This window comes from Harmonia axyridis, chromosome 2 (genome assembly GCF_914767665.1).
Source record: "Harmonia axyridis chromosome 2, icHarAxyr1.1, whole genome shotgun sequence".
NCBI classification, from domain to species: Eukaryota; Metazoa; Arthropoda; class Insecta; order Coleoptera; family Coccinellidae; genus Harmonia; species Harmonia axyridis.
Window position 1 is genome coordinate 1,486,558 of NC_059502.1, and position 15,944 is coordinate 1,502,501.

Here is a 15,944-nt window from a genome sequence, read left to right on the forward strand (position 1 = left end):
TCTGTTCAAATATTCAATCTTCGAACGGGTTTTCCAACTATAAGGTAGATACACCTGCGCGCGCGCCACTGTGTCCCAACACATGCCTACCTTAGCTGCTCAAAACGCAATCCCACTATCAACAAGTGACCTCAGATCAATGCTTCGATGCGTTCCGTGCTTATTTGCTGCAATAACTGTGATAGTGTGTCGTTCGAAGAAATAAGTAGTTCTTAGAAATGTTGAATCCCAGAAAAAAATCCGGAAAATCACCATCCAACAACAGGTTTCCTAAGAACCAAACGCACCCTTCGAAGTGATGGTCACAGACCTGGATTCCTCATCTCTGAACTCCTATGAAGAAGACGTCGACTGCGGCTCAAAGTCAGAGCAATTGGAGCTCTCGAATCCTTTAGACTCATCTCATGTAGAGGGAGCTGTAGTCCTCCAAAGGGCCGAGCAAGGAGAAACATGCCCCACTTTTGGCAACATCTGTATATCGAACGGAAGCGACATACATTTCGGCAACAAAACTTTTTATCAGGGACCCGTCACAATAAAACAGTTTGTTTTAACTGACGCTGAAAAATTGAAGAAGATAAGTGAGACTGAAATCTCCCCTAGTGATGTTGAAAAGTTTAGTCAAGTTGATCTGGATGGTGGAATTGTTAATCCTAGTTTCGAGAGAGAGTCTTCGAATAATGATGAAGTTGGTAACACTGGAGGTACTTCAGAAGCTGTTGAACGTACCAGTTCCAGGAGCAGGTATCTCAAAGGTAAATTTAGCATGTTTTCGTCATTGGATCTTCTAATTATTCGATTATAAATAAAAACGAGCATCTTCAAGATGTTTTTTTCAATTTTCTTCTTGGCCTTCAAAATGCATAACTTAGAGGAGCATTGCTGCATAACAATTGATTTTTATCTCAAAGTTCATCGAAATAACTCTTCTTGTTTCCAAGAAAAGCTCTATATTCATGAAGAAACGAATTTTTTATTCAAATTTTGGAATTTGTACTTTTCGAAACGTAATTTGTGAAAACTTTGAACCATGTTTTCCCCGAAGGATTTCGAAGGGGTTTTTTCAAAATTATAAATTTAAATTAGTCCACCTTTTATACAGAATTTTTCTCAGAACTAAATGAAGGTCTTCATACACGTGCTAAAAATTCAGGGTAATTGACCTTCAGGAAAACGTGACTACATATAAGATTTTTAATTTATTACTCTGCTTTGATGAATACAAAACTAAGATGAATTCAAAAAATGTTAATTTAACTACACGCAAAATTTCAACTCGATCAGATTTGGTGTCATTGAAATATTGTTTTTTCGATAGTCTGCTTGAAAAAAAAATACAAAAATTGAGAATAAGCCTTGAAATCATTATGTTATACCTACAAGCAGAATGTCAAATCGATAGGATTCACTTTCGCTTCTGCTATTGAGTATTTTTATCAATCAAAATACGGCTTAATACAATTTGACAAAAATAATTAATAGCTTGTAATTTTATATTATAATAAGTGTAATTGAAGCAAATTAATGAATAGATGCCCGGTTCTTCAAAGCCACAAGGACATCCTACATTATCTCCTATAATAACAATAAACCTGTTCTTCAGAAACACGTCGTAGACTGGACACACTTGAAAGATTTTCATAGGAAGGAAATTTATTATGTTTCGAAATAATAATCTGTATTCATGGTATCAACAAATAAAGACAACGAGAAAACAAAAATTTCAAAATGAATCTCTCCTAACTATAAAGTCAGCAGCTGCTATTTCAGAAGTAGACAGCGAAACTAGAAATACTTAGTCCAAAGTGTACTGCCTATAGATTCGAAGATTTTTCTTAATCATTCAGCTACTAAAAATGCATCAGAAGAATAATTCACTAATGCTACAAAATACTGTCAATAATCAAAAATATTTGAGCAATTTGAAAGTTAAACCAAGATTCAACTATATACATATCGGTAACAGATATTACCAGCAATTATACCAAACTTGTTTATTTTTTTATCGAGAATGAAATTTGCATTTTAATAGTCGTACGTGTCCTTCTTGAAGAGCAGTTAATGCAGTTATTTCATTCCACCAAGGCTAATAACTTGCATGAATTTCTCTTCATCTATTAAATTTACGAATACAATGAAATTAGACAACATCGATTAAGTTGAGAAAGGTTCGGCCTTTATTTCTGTTTACAATCGTTTCTTATTTTCCTGAATTCCTATAATCATTTTTGTTAGTTACATCATTTAAAAGACCGTTGCCCGATAGAACAAATCTACCAATATTTGATTTTCAATACACTTTTCTGAAATTGGTTCAAAAAATCTCATTTCCTAGACTCTGTTTATCTTTTTTGGTGATTCTTCGTCAAATAATTTATTTATTTTGCAGGTCTATATCTGCAGAAGCTTTTGAACAATTACAAAACACTATCAGTATCAATCTGCTTTTTCCTCGTTATTCTGTCATTGTTTGCATTGATTCTGACTCAGCTTTTGAAAAGTCCAGAAGCACTGATAGTTAAGAATGATGAGGATTCTTCAAAACATGTAGATAGTGAAGATTCCCATAACACGCCAATAGAGGGGCCTATAGGTATGTAAGCTCATCATCAGTGTATTTAGCTTTCAATTTCTTCAGCAAAATAAACTCATGACAATGAAAAAAACTACAGGTTTTCTCTAACGTTTGCAACCTGAGTCCCATAATATTAATTGACAGTAGACATCAGAATAGGTAACTTTTTAAAGGTTATGAGGCGTTGACAGCCGTTACAAGTTAACCATTGGTCTCCATAAAGATTGGTCTACATTCGAAAAATTGTGAAAAATTATAATTTATATATGAAATTTTGGGATTTCAACCTTCAAAAGTAGTATGCTTCAGAATTCAATATAAATTCAGGATTTCAACTGAAAATAATGAAAATTTATCAAAAAAGCAAATGTATGAGAGTCCATTTTAATGATTACATGCTCATTTATTCGAAATAAGATCTTCTTTCTTGCAGATCCCACAAAAATAAAACCCCTGGTCCTGAAGATGGTAAGCCGCTGGGAATGGTTGGCACAACCTCCTACCCAACCTACAACCCCTCTAAAAACCCCTGTGCCCTATGTGATAATCTCCCATACAGCAACCGAAACCTGCCTCTCCCAAGCCCAATGTGTCTTCCAGGTTCGGTACATCCAAACCTTCCACATCGAGAGCAGAGGATGGTTTGACATCGGTTACAACTTCTTGGTAGGAGGTGACGCAGAAGTGTACATCGGGAGGGGATGGGAAAAAGAAGGATCCCACACCCTTGGCTATAATAAGTACAGTATCGGGATATCCTTCATTGGTACTTTCATAGATAACCTGCCTACCAAAAATCAACTGGTAGCGTGCAAAAGACTGATTCAAAAAGGTGTTGAACTTGGTTACATCAAGAAGGACTATAAATTACTTGGAGCAAGGCAGCTACAAACTACGCAAAGTCCAGGGACCAAGTTGTTTGAGGAAATTAAGAAGTGGCCTCATTGGACTGAAGAGCCTTAGAGCTCCTTAGTCCCCAGTTTCCTCCAAAATTGTATATAATAAAAGGTCATGTGTATAATATGTAAATATGTAATATGTAAATAGCGTTTTAGTTCAAAATAAACCATGTACAGTTTAATAAAAATGTTGAATTTTGATTTATTATTACGTAAATAATGAAGTTCAAAAACGAACACAAGATTTTTAAATTTTTTTTTAATTGAGGAAATGATGCAAAATTTTCACAAAGATTTATCATTTGTCAATTAAATTGATATCGACTTCAAATTTCATAACTCCAAAACCATTAGGCATTTGCGTATTCTCCAAATATCATGATTCATGGTTTAATAAACCACAAGTCATAAAGAAGGAATTTTCCCACACTATATACATTGATTGTTAGTAGACTTTCAGATGGCACACTACTGAAGATTTCCACATGTGAAGCTTACCTCAAAACTTTAAATAATTCTAAAAAATTAATGTCGGACAAAGTAAACATCAATAATGATTTTCTCTCTTTCATATTTTATATCAGACTCGAAAGGGCGATACAGAAAATAACTTTTCTAATTTAAAACTAGAGATCTCTTGACCTCAGAAAAATTACTACCATCCTTCATATACTATTCTAAACCCAATAGTTAAAAGTTATGAAATGTTGAATATTTGATTGACGTGGAATGGTAAAACATTAAATTGTTTTTACTTCATCAATAGCCCAAATACATAAATAATCTAGTAATATTTGCTTAACAAAATATTTGAGTTGAGTTGAGTGAAAATAAAGATTTCTATTATCCCTTAATAAATTCAATAAGAACTTCATTTTGAATAAAATACTCGGTATCTGATTACTGAACCAAAGCTTAAAATTTTCTAAGCAAAATCCTTAGGAATATATAAAATGTCAACTAAAAACTTTAAAAACATTTGATAACAAGATCTATTTCCTTTGATATTATTACAAACTCAATTACTCCTACTGTGTTTATTATTCTTAGGATGTGTCCCTCTACCTCCTCGTTTTCTTTTATTATCTCCACCTGGTGGTCCATTACCCGTGACTCGATTGGTATTGTTTGCTGTCGGAAGCTTCAGAGATGCATTTGTGTTGTTGAGCACTGGTTGATTTGGAGGAGTTGGGGCTACTACAACTGGAGGTCCCACTCTTCCAGCACCATTATTAGTCCCATTGTTCAAAGGCAAATTATTTGGTGGTCCGCACATTGGAGCCATAGGCGTAAGAGCTGGATTCACTTCACTCATGTTCAGTTGTTCGTTAAACACCATACAAAATTCACCAATTTTCTGTAAATCTCCTCCTTTAGAAATATATAAAGTAAGACAGTTTCTCCACACGTTAACATAGCCTTTGGTCAATAACACAATATCACCTGGCATAAGTAATTGTCCAGCTTCGTCCCAAATACTTGCGTTTATACATGCACTTCCATCTGCTACTTTAAATGTTCTTACCTCTCTGTTTTCTTTTGTAACAGTTGGATGGCCTATTTCAAGCACTATGAATATTACATTTATATTTTTGAGACCTGGTCTCATATCTTTAATAAGAACGTAATTAGTTTCCATTTTACTGATTTTGATTCACACTTGTAATTAATGGATTGTATACTGTCATAACTTTGGTATTTACATGCAGTTAATACATATTATTTTTCCTAACCTAGAAATGCCTAAAAAATGTCTGTATCAAAAACTCTTAAACAAGTACAAAAGATTCTTTTAAAAATTTTTTCGTACAACTACATCGAAAATTGTTTGAATCTGAAATTAGAGAAACTATTGTTTCACATATTTTGTTGTAGCCATAGAAAAATCTGTCATACACAGACTGACAGACAGATGACATCAGCGTACGTTTTCATTCAACGTTACTGGTTTTCCCAATTTCCCATAGATATAATAATAACATTATTATTATTTTAAGTCTATGGTAATTACTGAAAATTCCATAGATATATATCTAGAGAAACTTTAATCTCTGTGGGAACATCTAGGTTCATTAATCAAATTAACAATGTCAAATTGTCAAAAATTGGAGAACTTAAAAAACTAACTAATCGTCATCTATCAATAAAGTACCAAAATATTGTGGTAACGCTGTAATAATTGAGTAAACTATAATGTTAGTCGCTGCTGCCATCTATGGACGAAAGTCCAAGCTACGAGTTAATTGAATAGTATTCTCATAGATGGTGTTCTGCTGAAAAAGAAATATGTAACTGATCTTGTTAGTGACATCTATAAGTGAATTTTCTAACTATGTGTTAGTTTCGTTAACTGTAATCAGATGACGCTCAGTTCACAAACACAGGTTTCTTGTATATTCCGTAAACCAATTTTTATGACGATTTTTGAATAACTGTCAAATCAAAGCAACTTCGTTAATTTGTTTTTGTTCATAAATAGTAATAGTAAATAACTATTTCACAATGAGCGTTGATCGTTTTATGCAAGATGAACATGAAAAGCACTTTTTTAAGTTTTCTTCATCAGAAGTATATTACCTAAGTAAGTAGAGAGAATATCGTCCTTTCTCACTATAAATTAACAATGTTTCAGTTGAAGAAGCTGTAAAAAAGTGTATAATTCGTTTGATGGAAGAATGTAAAAAAGGCGTAATAGAGGAAAATGTTTGCAGTGATTTAGCTCTACTTGATAAAGAGATTGGAGAAATGGAAGCTTTATATATGAAGAAATGTATGGAAGTTTTAGTCGAATTCAAGGTAAACATAAAACTTGGTTTTATGTTCATTATTGAAATTATCCAATATATTGTAGGAAGTTCTCAGGAATATATTTTCCATACCTGCGAACGCTGACATCTATAAAAAATCTGAGAAGAAAGTGTATACAGAAGAAGAAGTCAAAAATTTACGAGAAGAAGTTGTAAACTTGCAGAACGAATTCTTTAGAGTAAGTTTTGTACTAAGGAATATGTGTAATCCTAACATTGTATTTATTTCCAGGAAAAAATGTATTTAGCACATTTGAAAAAAGAAATGAATGCAATAGAAGCTTTAAAACCTTCATTCCTAAGAACACAAAAGATCCTTGAGGAGTTAAAAAATGAAACGGAGTCAGATAATAGAAGTAAACTCGACAGGATTAACCAAAAGATTGAAAACTGCTCAAAAAAACTTGATCTTCAAATTAAAATTGATGAATCGCCTGGTCTTGCCGAGGATTTAGGTCTTTGAAATATTATTTTAACATTTTTTGATAAATTGTACAGTCTTTGTGTAGTTTTTTGTAATATTTTTTCAATAAACAAAAATAAATCTGATTCTTCTAAAGAAAAGAATATTATAGACTTCTTTTTTGGACATATATATATATCAATGAAAAAATTTTTAAACAATGAAAGATTTGTTAAAACTGTAGAAACGAGAATCCTTTCAATAATTCATAGGTTTATCAATTAGAAGTCTGACAAAGCTACATTTTCACTGACACTAGCATAAATGCAGACTCATTGTTCAAATATTTGTTAGCTCATATTCGTTTCCATGATTGATTAAATAATACCTGATTGACAAGAACATAATAGGTACCCCAATTGTGTACTTACCTTCAAGTTAAACCTCTTAATATTCAGTTTCAACCATTGGGTGTTCACCCAACGAAAAGTTTGCAATTTTCAGTATTTTATGATGAACCTTCCACATACTATCTTTATACTAATTCTATTTGAGTCTACTTATGCCAGAAATGCTCTGAAGTACATACTAAAACATAAACCGGTGATGAACCACACAATCAATTTTTTTCCTCAATCCAATTGGATCGAATATACTTACTACATCTCTAAAACCCAAGCTCTCACCAAAAGGAAATCTGATAATGCAACGAAAAAATTAAAAATTGGGGTCAACAATAAAAATAATTTTGATTGTAGCTCAATGATGAGTGACAACAATAAGTCCATATTTGGGGGATTTAGTATAGATGTTCTACAAAGTTTAACTGATGTTCTCAATATCAGGTAAGGAAAGTTTTCTAAAACCTATCTTAACATTATGAAATATCAGTTTAGAATAAATCTAAGGCAAAGTTACCACACTCTGCTATGAATGTGGAGGTGTACAGGGCAGGGGTCACTGATGATTCCCGGGATGAAGCACCGTAATCCCCTATTTAATAAATTGGTTGTGAACACCTCACAAAAAGATTAATCCTTTCTTCAATTTGCAGCATTGAGTTATATGAACTGAACGGTAATTCGAGTATGGACACTTCTGAATTCGACGTTACTTTATGCGATAAAAGTAAAGAACAGTTTGAATATTTTCAGGTTGATATTGGCAGGTAAGAGTGAATTCTCAAAATAATTTCTTCATTGTACAATAAACACTTTATTTCAGATATTCAATGTTGTACAAAGCCAAGAAACTTCATTTCATCAGGGACATTTTCATATTGACCTTTTCCGGGACCTTATGGTTGGTGTTTTTCGTCTTGTTGGTACTTCTTGCGCTCTGTTTGAGAATAGCCACCTTGCAGTACTCGAAAATAGATAGGAACAAAGAACCCTGGTCTTGGGTGGAAATCACACTGTGGGCAATAGCAGCTGCTTGTCAACAGGGTAAAAAAATTGAGATTGTCTGTTTATAAAATATGAATATTACAAGTTGTAACTTCGAGATCATTTAAATTTTTTTTGGTGAATATTTATTCATTAAAATAATTCTAACTACTTTGTGCATGTTGATCAATAGGTTCTGGATATGCGCCAGTCGGATTTGCCAGTAAAGTGATATTCCTCATCGGTTACATCATGGCATATCTTCTATATACTGGCTTTACTGCAGCAATAACTTCAGTTCTTTTACAAAGCGAAACAACTCCAGACTTGAGAAGTGTATCTCGTTACACTACTCTTGTATGTTTAGCAGATTACGAATGTATATCAAACATACCTTTCGGAGAGTTTGTAAGTATTCTCAATTATACTCATACAGAGTGACTCACGGAAACCTGACGTTTTCAATAATCGTTACTCAGTTGAGTACCCTTCCCAAATGTCAGATTTCCGTGAATCACCCTGTATAATTTTTGTCGCAGAAGCAAACGTACTTTGTACCAAGTATGGATGCTCTTCTGGATTACCTAAACTGGGATGACACGATACTTATGGCTCCAGAGGTGTACTTCCAATATTCCAGACCAAAGATCAGTCTTGACGATCAGTTGGAAGCCACCTCCATTTCACTAAGCAACTATACCTTCAAGTTGGGATTTGGGATCAATCGCCAAAGTTCGCTAAGGGTTGCGATGAAAGAAGGGTAGGTGCAAGAAGAATATTCCTCTAATTACCTCTCTATTCACTAATAACCTTGAAGAACAAAATCGTGCGGGAATATCTCAGTTTCACACAGATTTCATGGTTATATTTCATTATTTTAAGTTCCTGTCACGAATTTATCTATTATTAGAGAAAATAATGTATAATTCTCGAACAGAAGACTCATTCAGGATCCAAATCAACCCTGAAAAGTTTCTAGGTTATCTATTGGGAGTTGTCGTTTTTACGGTCATACGGACAATTTGAATTGAAGTTGACGACGGATTCGTAATCAGTAAGTCAAATTTTATCATTCGAGACCATTACTGGCTCAAAATTCGAAAATTACAGACATTGCGACGAAATGAAAAACCAAAAGAAACATTTCACAAAAATGTGATTTTTTTCCTACTCATTCCCTGCATGCATTTTCAGTCTATTCAAGTTACAAGAGTGTGGCATCCTTCAGAATATATTCCTGCGTAACCTGCTTCAGTTACCGATGACCAAGAAGAAAACTGAATATGGATATTCCAGTGCTGCACTAGAACATGTTAAATCAGCTGTTTATATTTTGTTTTATGGAATTTGTGCCGCAGTTCTATTTCTGATAGCAGAATCATGTTATTCGCTCTATAAAAGCAAAAAGAAATTTATCAGTCAGATATTGTAGGTAATTGAAATAATTAAAGTTGTCTGTACTTTTTGTTCTAACATTTCTTCCAATATGAGGTTTCATTTTGATCTAGAACGCTCATTTTCAATGAAAAATACGAGGGGAGGTTTTCAATGTGTTTGAGCGGATATTGTTCCATTTTTAGTGATGGCGTAGTTTTTACTTGTCAAATTTCACATAGAGGGCTATTCAAAATGAAGCCTCCTACCGGAAAACCTTTGAATATCTTTGAAGTTTTAGTATAACTAATTTATGACTTAATTGTTCTAAAAAAAAACAAGAATATACTTAAAACATTATTTATATTTATTGGCAGTAACATACATACCCAAACAATGCCCTCATAACAAATTTCATACATCATTTGAGAAAATGGAAGCACAAAATAATAGCAGACATTCCAACAATGGAACGTGAAGCGATCATTTCAAAGCAATTCAATGTAAAAGTTAAGTAAGGGTACGAGGGAACCATGTTTCTGTTATGTCTCCCGGGAATTCTTATCGAAAATATATTCCTACATTACGTTTACAGATATAAGAAAATAGTTTGCAATCATCATGAGCATTCGATACCAAAAAAATAAAAAATTATATGTTGACTAGGATTTTTTTTAGATCTACAAAAACCATTCACTAGATTATGAGATCAGATTCTAGAGATATTTTCTCACAAATTTCGAAATTCTACTCACTTTATCAATTTAGATGAAACACTTAAAAATGAATTGTATTTTATTCAGGATGAATTGTTCAGTCTTTCACATAGAAAGTAATAAAAGATTAAATAGAAGCAATCGTCCAATATTTCACCAAGAATTGTACCTCAATTTCAGTTACTGAAAAAATTACATCTTCTATCATAACATGATATTGAAAAATTAGCTACATCAACATAGAGGTAACAACTTCTGGTATATAATTGGTCAACTTATAATTTTACATTTCTTTCTAAAATTATTCATCACAGTTTAAGGATAGGTGATTATCCTTAAATTAACTACTTGAAAAAATTGTAAATTCTCACAAAACTTTCGGTAAAAAAATGATATAAAACGGATGAGGCTAATATTATATTTTCATTTCTACCTCAAATATTTTTTCTCATTCATATTGTTTTTAAGTATACTGCTAATTGTCTTATTACGGAGCTTCAAAGTGAACAACTTAAAATTGTTAATTTTATGACATTCGTTCAAGTAGTTAACCCATAAACTCTCTTCAAAAATTCTCTAATATATAAAAAATAAACAATATTTTTGTAAAAGGAAAAGTCGTCATTCCTAAAATTAATAATTTTCACGTGTATCATTCAAGGCGGTTGTAATATGCCTTTGAATTTAATTATATGATTTTTCTGTTGGAATTGAATTCTGCAGTATAGAATCGTTTCTAAGAAAATAAAAATTTTAATAATAAAGAGTTTTCCCAACAGAAACAAAACAAATCAAAATGGTTATATTGGCAACACTGTGTATTGTTCTTTGACATTTCTTATGTCAATTGTGTTCAGTAGGTTATGTCATTGAAAGATTCATGCGTCAACAAGGTTTAGAGATTGTTTTATCAAAATCAGTGCTTATTTGTGAATATTCAGAGAAATTTAATAATAATTCAAGGTCTAAATTATTCATTTAATCGACTCACTACTCGTCTATTATATACAAATTTGAAAATGAATCAGCCGTTTTGAAATTTGTCTAGTATACAACGAAAATAGTGAGTCGATTAACTGAATAATGTCTACGAATTGTTAAATTTCTCTCAGTAAACACAAATCAGCATTTATTTGGATAAACAATTAAATAATTTCTAAACATTTTTAATCCGTGTATTTTTCTATGATTAAATGACAACCTACTGAACATAAATGACATAAGAACTGTCAATGAAAGTATTGCCATTGTAAACATTTTAAATTGTATCATTCCTATTGGTAAACCTTATATAAAGAAATTATAGTATAAGATAAATTCAAATTAATATTTATTAGGAAATATAGGCTGGACGTAAGGAACTAAAAATTGTTCCCAATTCCCATTTTTTGTCATTTCGAAAAATCAATTGAAATTAAGACATATCCAGAAGAAATATGAGAATTATAGGTGCAACCTCTGACAATAATTCCAAAAAAAAATATCACAGAATAGGGTTTCAAAAAATTAATCTACAAAAAAATTGGCCTTTCGCAATTTCTATTCTCATTTCAAAATAGAGAGGGTTTGATGTTGTATTTGTTTTTAAATAGAATAATTTCCTAGGATGCCATTCGGATAAAGCAGGCTAATCGATAATCGAATAAAATTGAATTTAGTTACCATATATCAAAATTAATATAAATATTAGTTCATTAAAAATAAATCGATTTCGATTGAGAGTTTTTTGAACGAGTTTACAGATGTTCTACAAAGATTTTTCTCCTTACAATCCCCGATATACAAAAATTATACCAGTCGATCGATTGATGGGAATGTTGAACTTCAAAAGTACGGAAAATCCACAGTACGACTTCTACTCTATGCCGTGGGCAAATATCATAACCAGACCTGGTTCGACCATCATATCCTCACCCATATGGCTGTTATCACATGCAAGTACCAACACGGCCTGCTTACCTGGAACTCTCTTACACAAATAGTTCTCATACTGCCTGCGGTTATTCTGTCTGGTTTCCAACGAGCACAATCCGGGGGGCCACCTTCTCTCGTGACAATTCTGCATGAGGTTGTCCAGTATGTGCGCTGGACATCCCATTTCGTTCAGCGTCCTTCTAATCATCCTCTGCAAAGCAGAAATGATAACAATTTATACTCGAAGACAAAATGTTTTGACAAATTTTTTAAATCATCCCAAAAATGTTGCTCAGTTTTCATTTAGCACACAATGAGTGTAAGTACTTCTAAAAAAAGACGTGAAGATAGCGCTGACGTAAATATTAAGATTCCTACCGATTTCGGACCTAGTTCTTGTTGATATTTTCAAGTCGTCAAGTGTACCGGGTTTTTCACCATAATTTGACCCCCCTTTAACTTTGTTACTAAAAGAGGTACAAAAAAATGTTTCTTACAAAAGTTTCACGAAATCGACTAGTGTTTTTTAAAATGATTTCACAAAACGAAATATATATAGAGTGAGCAACATATTGATAGCGTTTTCATTTTTTCAAATGGAACACTGTATATTTCTCTATATTTATTTAGCTCTTTTTCCCCTGATTTCAAATATATATCATATGTTTGGCCTATCTCTCTTATTCTGAATACCACAGAGTTTCAAATTTTAAGAACCACCTGGCTTGCTCAGTGATCAGTTTTCAAGTGGTAGGCTGCGATAACTCAAAACGTCCTTTTTTGAGTTATCTCGTTGGCAACGATATGACATATAGTCCAATTGCCAACGAGATAACTCAAAAAAGGGCATTTTAAAAACCATCTGGCTTGCTCAGTAATCAGTTTTCAAGTGGTAGGCTGCGATAACTCAAAATGCCCTTTTTTTAGTTATCTCGTTGGTAATTTGACTATATGTCATATCGTTGCCAACGAGATAACTCAAAAAACGGCATTTTGAGTTATCGCAGCCTACCACTTGAAAACTGATCACTGAGCAAGCCAGGTGGTTCTTAAAATTTGAAACTCTGTGGTACTCAGAATAAGAGAGATAGGCCAAACATATGTTATATATTCGAAATCAGGGGAAAAAGAGCTAGTCAAATATAGAAAAATATACAGGGTGTTCCATTTGAAAAAATGAAGTTGCAATCAATATGTTGCCCACTCTGTATATATTGCGTTTTGTGAAATCATTTCAAAAAACACTAGTCGATTTCGTAAAACTTTTGTAGAAAACATTTTTTTGTACCTCTTCTAGTAACAAAGTTAAAGGGGGGGGTGAAAAACCCGGTACATTCCTTCCAAACATAAATATCGTAACTAACCTGCAAAATCTCATCTGGCGTAGATATCATTCCTCCCCATCGGTTAACCCTGGCTCTCTGAAGGGTACTACTCCAGCGAACCACCTCATCTCTCTCCATAGCGTCTGCTATGGCCCTCATCGAAGGATTAGATATCCGAATTGCCCTTATGAATTCCTGCAATGGAAAAATGTAAAAATTTTCTCGATAAATTTCTTAGCGATACCCAGCTTAAAAAAAAAAGGATTAGTAAGAATCTGTTGGTTACTTGTTGGAATCCTTGTTATTTCAATATTGGCAACACTGACAGTTATAAAGTTTCATTGTTTCTTGTAAATGAAGGTGTGATTTTATTAACGAATTTTAAATGAATTGATGGAACTCCCATTAAGGTGAAACAACCTTTACATAACCTTGTTTTCTAACAATGGCAACAATGCCCATAGGGCATATTTTTATTTCACTTCCGGTTTTATTCTGAAGAAATAACTTTCAAACCCAAAATTGAATTCCTGAAGATCTTATTAACATATTATCACTTTCACTAAAAGTAGAGGCTAACTAAATGATAACAGTGCTGTCAACATAATATAAAAGTTAGTCAATTTTCAAACTGGACATCGAACTGTCCTCATTTTAATATTAATGCTAAATTAAATTAAAGTATAATATAATAAACTACACTATGGTAATAACACATGAGCATTGCTGCTCTTCACATTTATATTAATCAAAAAAATTGCTACGATTACTTTTTACATACTTAGTTACTTTCAAAGTGAATATTACATTTTCTAATTATCATTTCAATTGAACTTCTTTTGAAATTGGAAAAGGAAAAGCAGAAAGAACAGCAATACTCACTTTAAGGAGCTTATTGGGACAGCCACAGTGTTTCTACAACAAAAAAGCGCTATTAGACTTTTTCTTAGTGGACTCCAGATTTGAAGTGAGGGAAAGTCACCAAAACTTTGGTTACTTACCTATTTCAAAAAACACACACTATATACACCGAAGAAAGTAACCTTCTATTTATTTTGTCAGTACCAGCACTCGGAAGAAAAATAACCACAAAATTTAGCCTCAACTTTGTTGATGTATGCAAGCATGAAGAAAAAGCAAAAATTGAAGAACACCTAGCGAATTTAAAGCGTTAGGAAGCATAAGAACGCATTGCGAAGCACTTTTAGCAGTTCATTGATTAATTTCTTCCCTTTTTCTCAATTATTTGAAAAGAATAAGACACCGTGTCCAGCAACTAAATATAATTCGTTTATTTTGTTACAAGTATTTTTCAACCTGATAAGAGCATTAAAGTTTTAAGAAATAATAGATTTCCACATTTAAAGCAATCTTAAAAATTAAAACAAGAAACACAAAACATTGTTAATGGCCCCCATAAACTTAACAAAAAGAAAAAGAAGGTTAAGAAAAACCAACAAACAAAAATGAAACATGAACAATTAATAATCAACTGATACAAAAATGTCAAGCAATTAATTTCGTTATGTAGGAATTTTTCAAGTTCCAATGAAAATAGAATTAACAGGATACATACATCTAACATATTCTCAAAGCTCTGACAGAACAGGAATGTATTGAGGTTTTGTGAAACCATGAAAAATTAATCAGTTCATATATCTCCCAATTAATTTAAAAAACCCACCTTCAATAGCTGCATTTCTCTTTTCTGTTCGTTTATCACATATCTTTGTTCTGTAAGTTCCTTCTGAAAATCTTTCAGTTTTTGCTCTTGAGTGTGTATGAGGGATCTTAGTTCTTTGACACAATTATGATCTTTTAATTCGTCTTTTGGTATAATCAGACCACATCCTTGTTCACAAGGAAGTGGTCGTTTGGGATTATATTCACATTCTTCCAAATGGGAGTTGAGGGAGTCTAATTTTAATACTTGGGTGCATCCATAAGGTGCATTATCACAATGAATACAAAGTCTGGAAGAATTAACAAAATATTTAGACATTATCAACTGTAAAACTCATGACAAGATGAAAATTTGACAATTACTGAGGACAATATGATCTCAGTAATGGCTTATCAATAACTTATTCCACATGTGGCACCCACCTTGATAATAAGTTCCTCAAAATTCGAGGAACTTGACGAAGTTGTGCAGATGTCACAGTTTGCCTGTCTACTGGGCAAGTTGGTTGTCTGGAAATCCATTCAGATATACAGCATTTACAAAATGCATGTTCGCATGTAGGAGCCTTAGGGTAAATTTTAAATTAATCGTAACTAATGGAACGAATTCAAAATTTACCTGTAAGGGATCCTCTAGAACTCCGGAACATATTGGACAAATCAGCTCTTCATCAACATCCCCTTGAAATCGATTCAATTCAAATCCCATTGTTAACCATTGATATCGAAAAAGTCTTGATCTAATTATAAGAATAGATCTAGTAACTTGTTGAAATTAATAAATAATAAAAACGTGTTCACACATGTTAATGAGAATATTTAACAATTTTTTGTCATACTAGACGAAACTTTACTGTTATGAC

The 15,944-nt window shown here is 32.6% G+C and overlaps 5 protein-coding genes across 7 annotated transcripts; 3 read left to right on the forward strand and 2 right to left on the reverse strand.

Annotated features, from left to right (window-relative positions):
• Positions 1–3,675, forward strand: LOC123674137 (peptidoglycan-recognition protein LE-like). Of its 2 annotated transcripts, XM_045609015.1 has the most exons (3): positions 6–755; positions 2,390–2,593; positions 3,009–3,675. In XM_045609015.1, the coding sequence occupies exons 1-3, from the start codon at positions 299–301 to the stop codon at positions 3,536–3,538; spliced, it is 1,191 nt and encodes a 396-aa protein (XP_045464971.1). In that variant the 5' UTR covers positions 6–298; the 3' UTR covers positions 3,539–3,675. The 2 variants fall into 2 exon arrangements, with proteins under 2 accessions (XP_045464972.1, XP_045464971.1); XM_045609016.1 differs by lacking the exon at positions 2,390–2,593 and having other exon boundaries at positions 1–755.
• Positions 3,676–4,448: 773 nt separating this feature from the next.
• LOC123674138 (SOSS complex subunit B homolog) lies at positions 4,449–5,596 on the reverse strand. Its single transcript, XM_045609017.1, has one exon. It carries the CDS (start codon positions 5,111–5,113, stop codon positions 4,493–4,495), a length of 621 nt encoding a protein of 206 aa, XP_045464973.1. The 5' UTR covers positions 5,114–5,596; the 3' UTR covers positions 4,449–4,492.
• Positions 5,597–5,889: 293 nt separating this feature from the next.
• Positions 5,890–6,828, forward strand: LOC123674139. The gene is made up of 4 exons (XM_045609018.1): positions 5,890–6,055; positions 6,107–6,270; positions 6,326–6,460; positions 6,514–6,828. The coding sequence occupies exons 1-4, from the start codon at positions 5,977–5,979 to the stop codon at positions 6,742–6,744; spliced, it is 609 nt and encodes a 202-aa protein (XP_045464974.1). The 5' UTR covers positions 5,890–5,976; the 3' UTR covers positions 6,745–6,828.
• Positions 6,829–6,904: 76 nt separating this feature from the next.
• On the forward strand, positions 6,905–9,681 carry LOC123674136. The gene is made up of 6 exons (XM_045609014.1): positions 6,905–7,529; positions 7,739–7,852; positions 7,909–8,129; positions 8,263–8,477; positions 8,609–8,829; positions 9,264–9,681. The coding sequence occupies exons 1-6, from the start codon at positions 7,195–7,197 to the stop codon at positions 9,499–9,501; spliced, it is 1,344 nt and encodes a 447-aa protein (XP_045464970.1). The 5' UTR covers positions 6,905–7,194; the 3' UTR covers positions 9,502–9,681.
• Positions 9,682–9,789: 108 nt separating this feature from the next.
• Positions 9,790–15,931, reverse strand: LOC123674140 (E3 ubiquitin-protein ligase NRDP1). Of its 2 annotated transcripts, XM_045609019.1 has the most exons (6): positions 15,701–15,931; positions 15,505–15,647; positions 15,083–15,371; positions 14,281–14,313; positions 13,438–13,593; positions 9,790–12,284 (listed from the first exon to the last, which is right to left on the reverse strand). In XM_045609019.1, exons 1-6 carry the CDS (start codon positions 15,788–15,790, stop codon positions 12,015–12,017), a joined length of 981 nt encoding a protein of 326 aa, XP_045464975.1. In that variant the 5' UTR covers positions 15,791–15,931; the 3' UTR covers positions 9,790–12,014. The 2 variants fall into 2 exon arrangements, with proteins under 2 accessions (XP_045464975.1, XP_045464976.1); XM_045609020.1 differs by lacking the exon at positions 14,281–14,313.
• Positions 15,932–15,944: the final 13 nt, after the last annotated feature.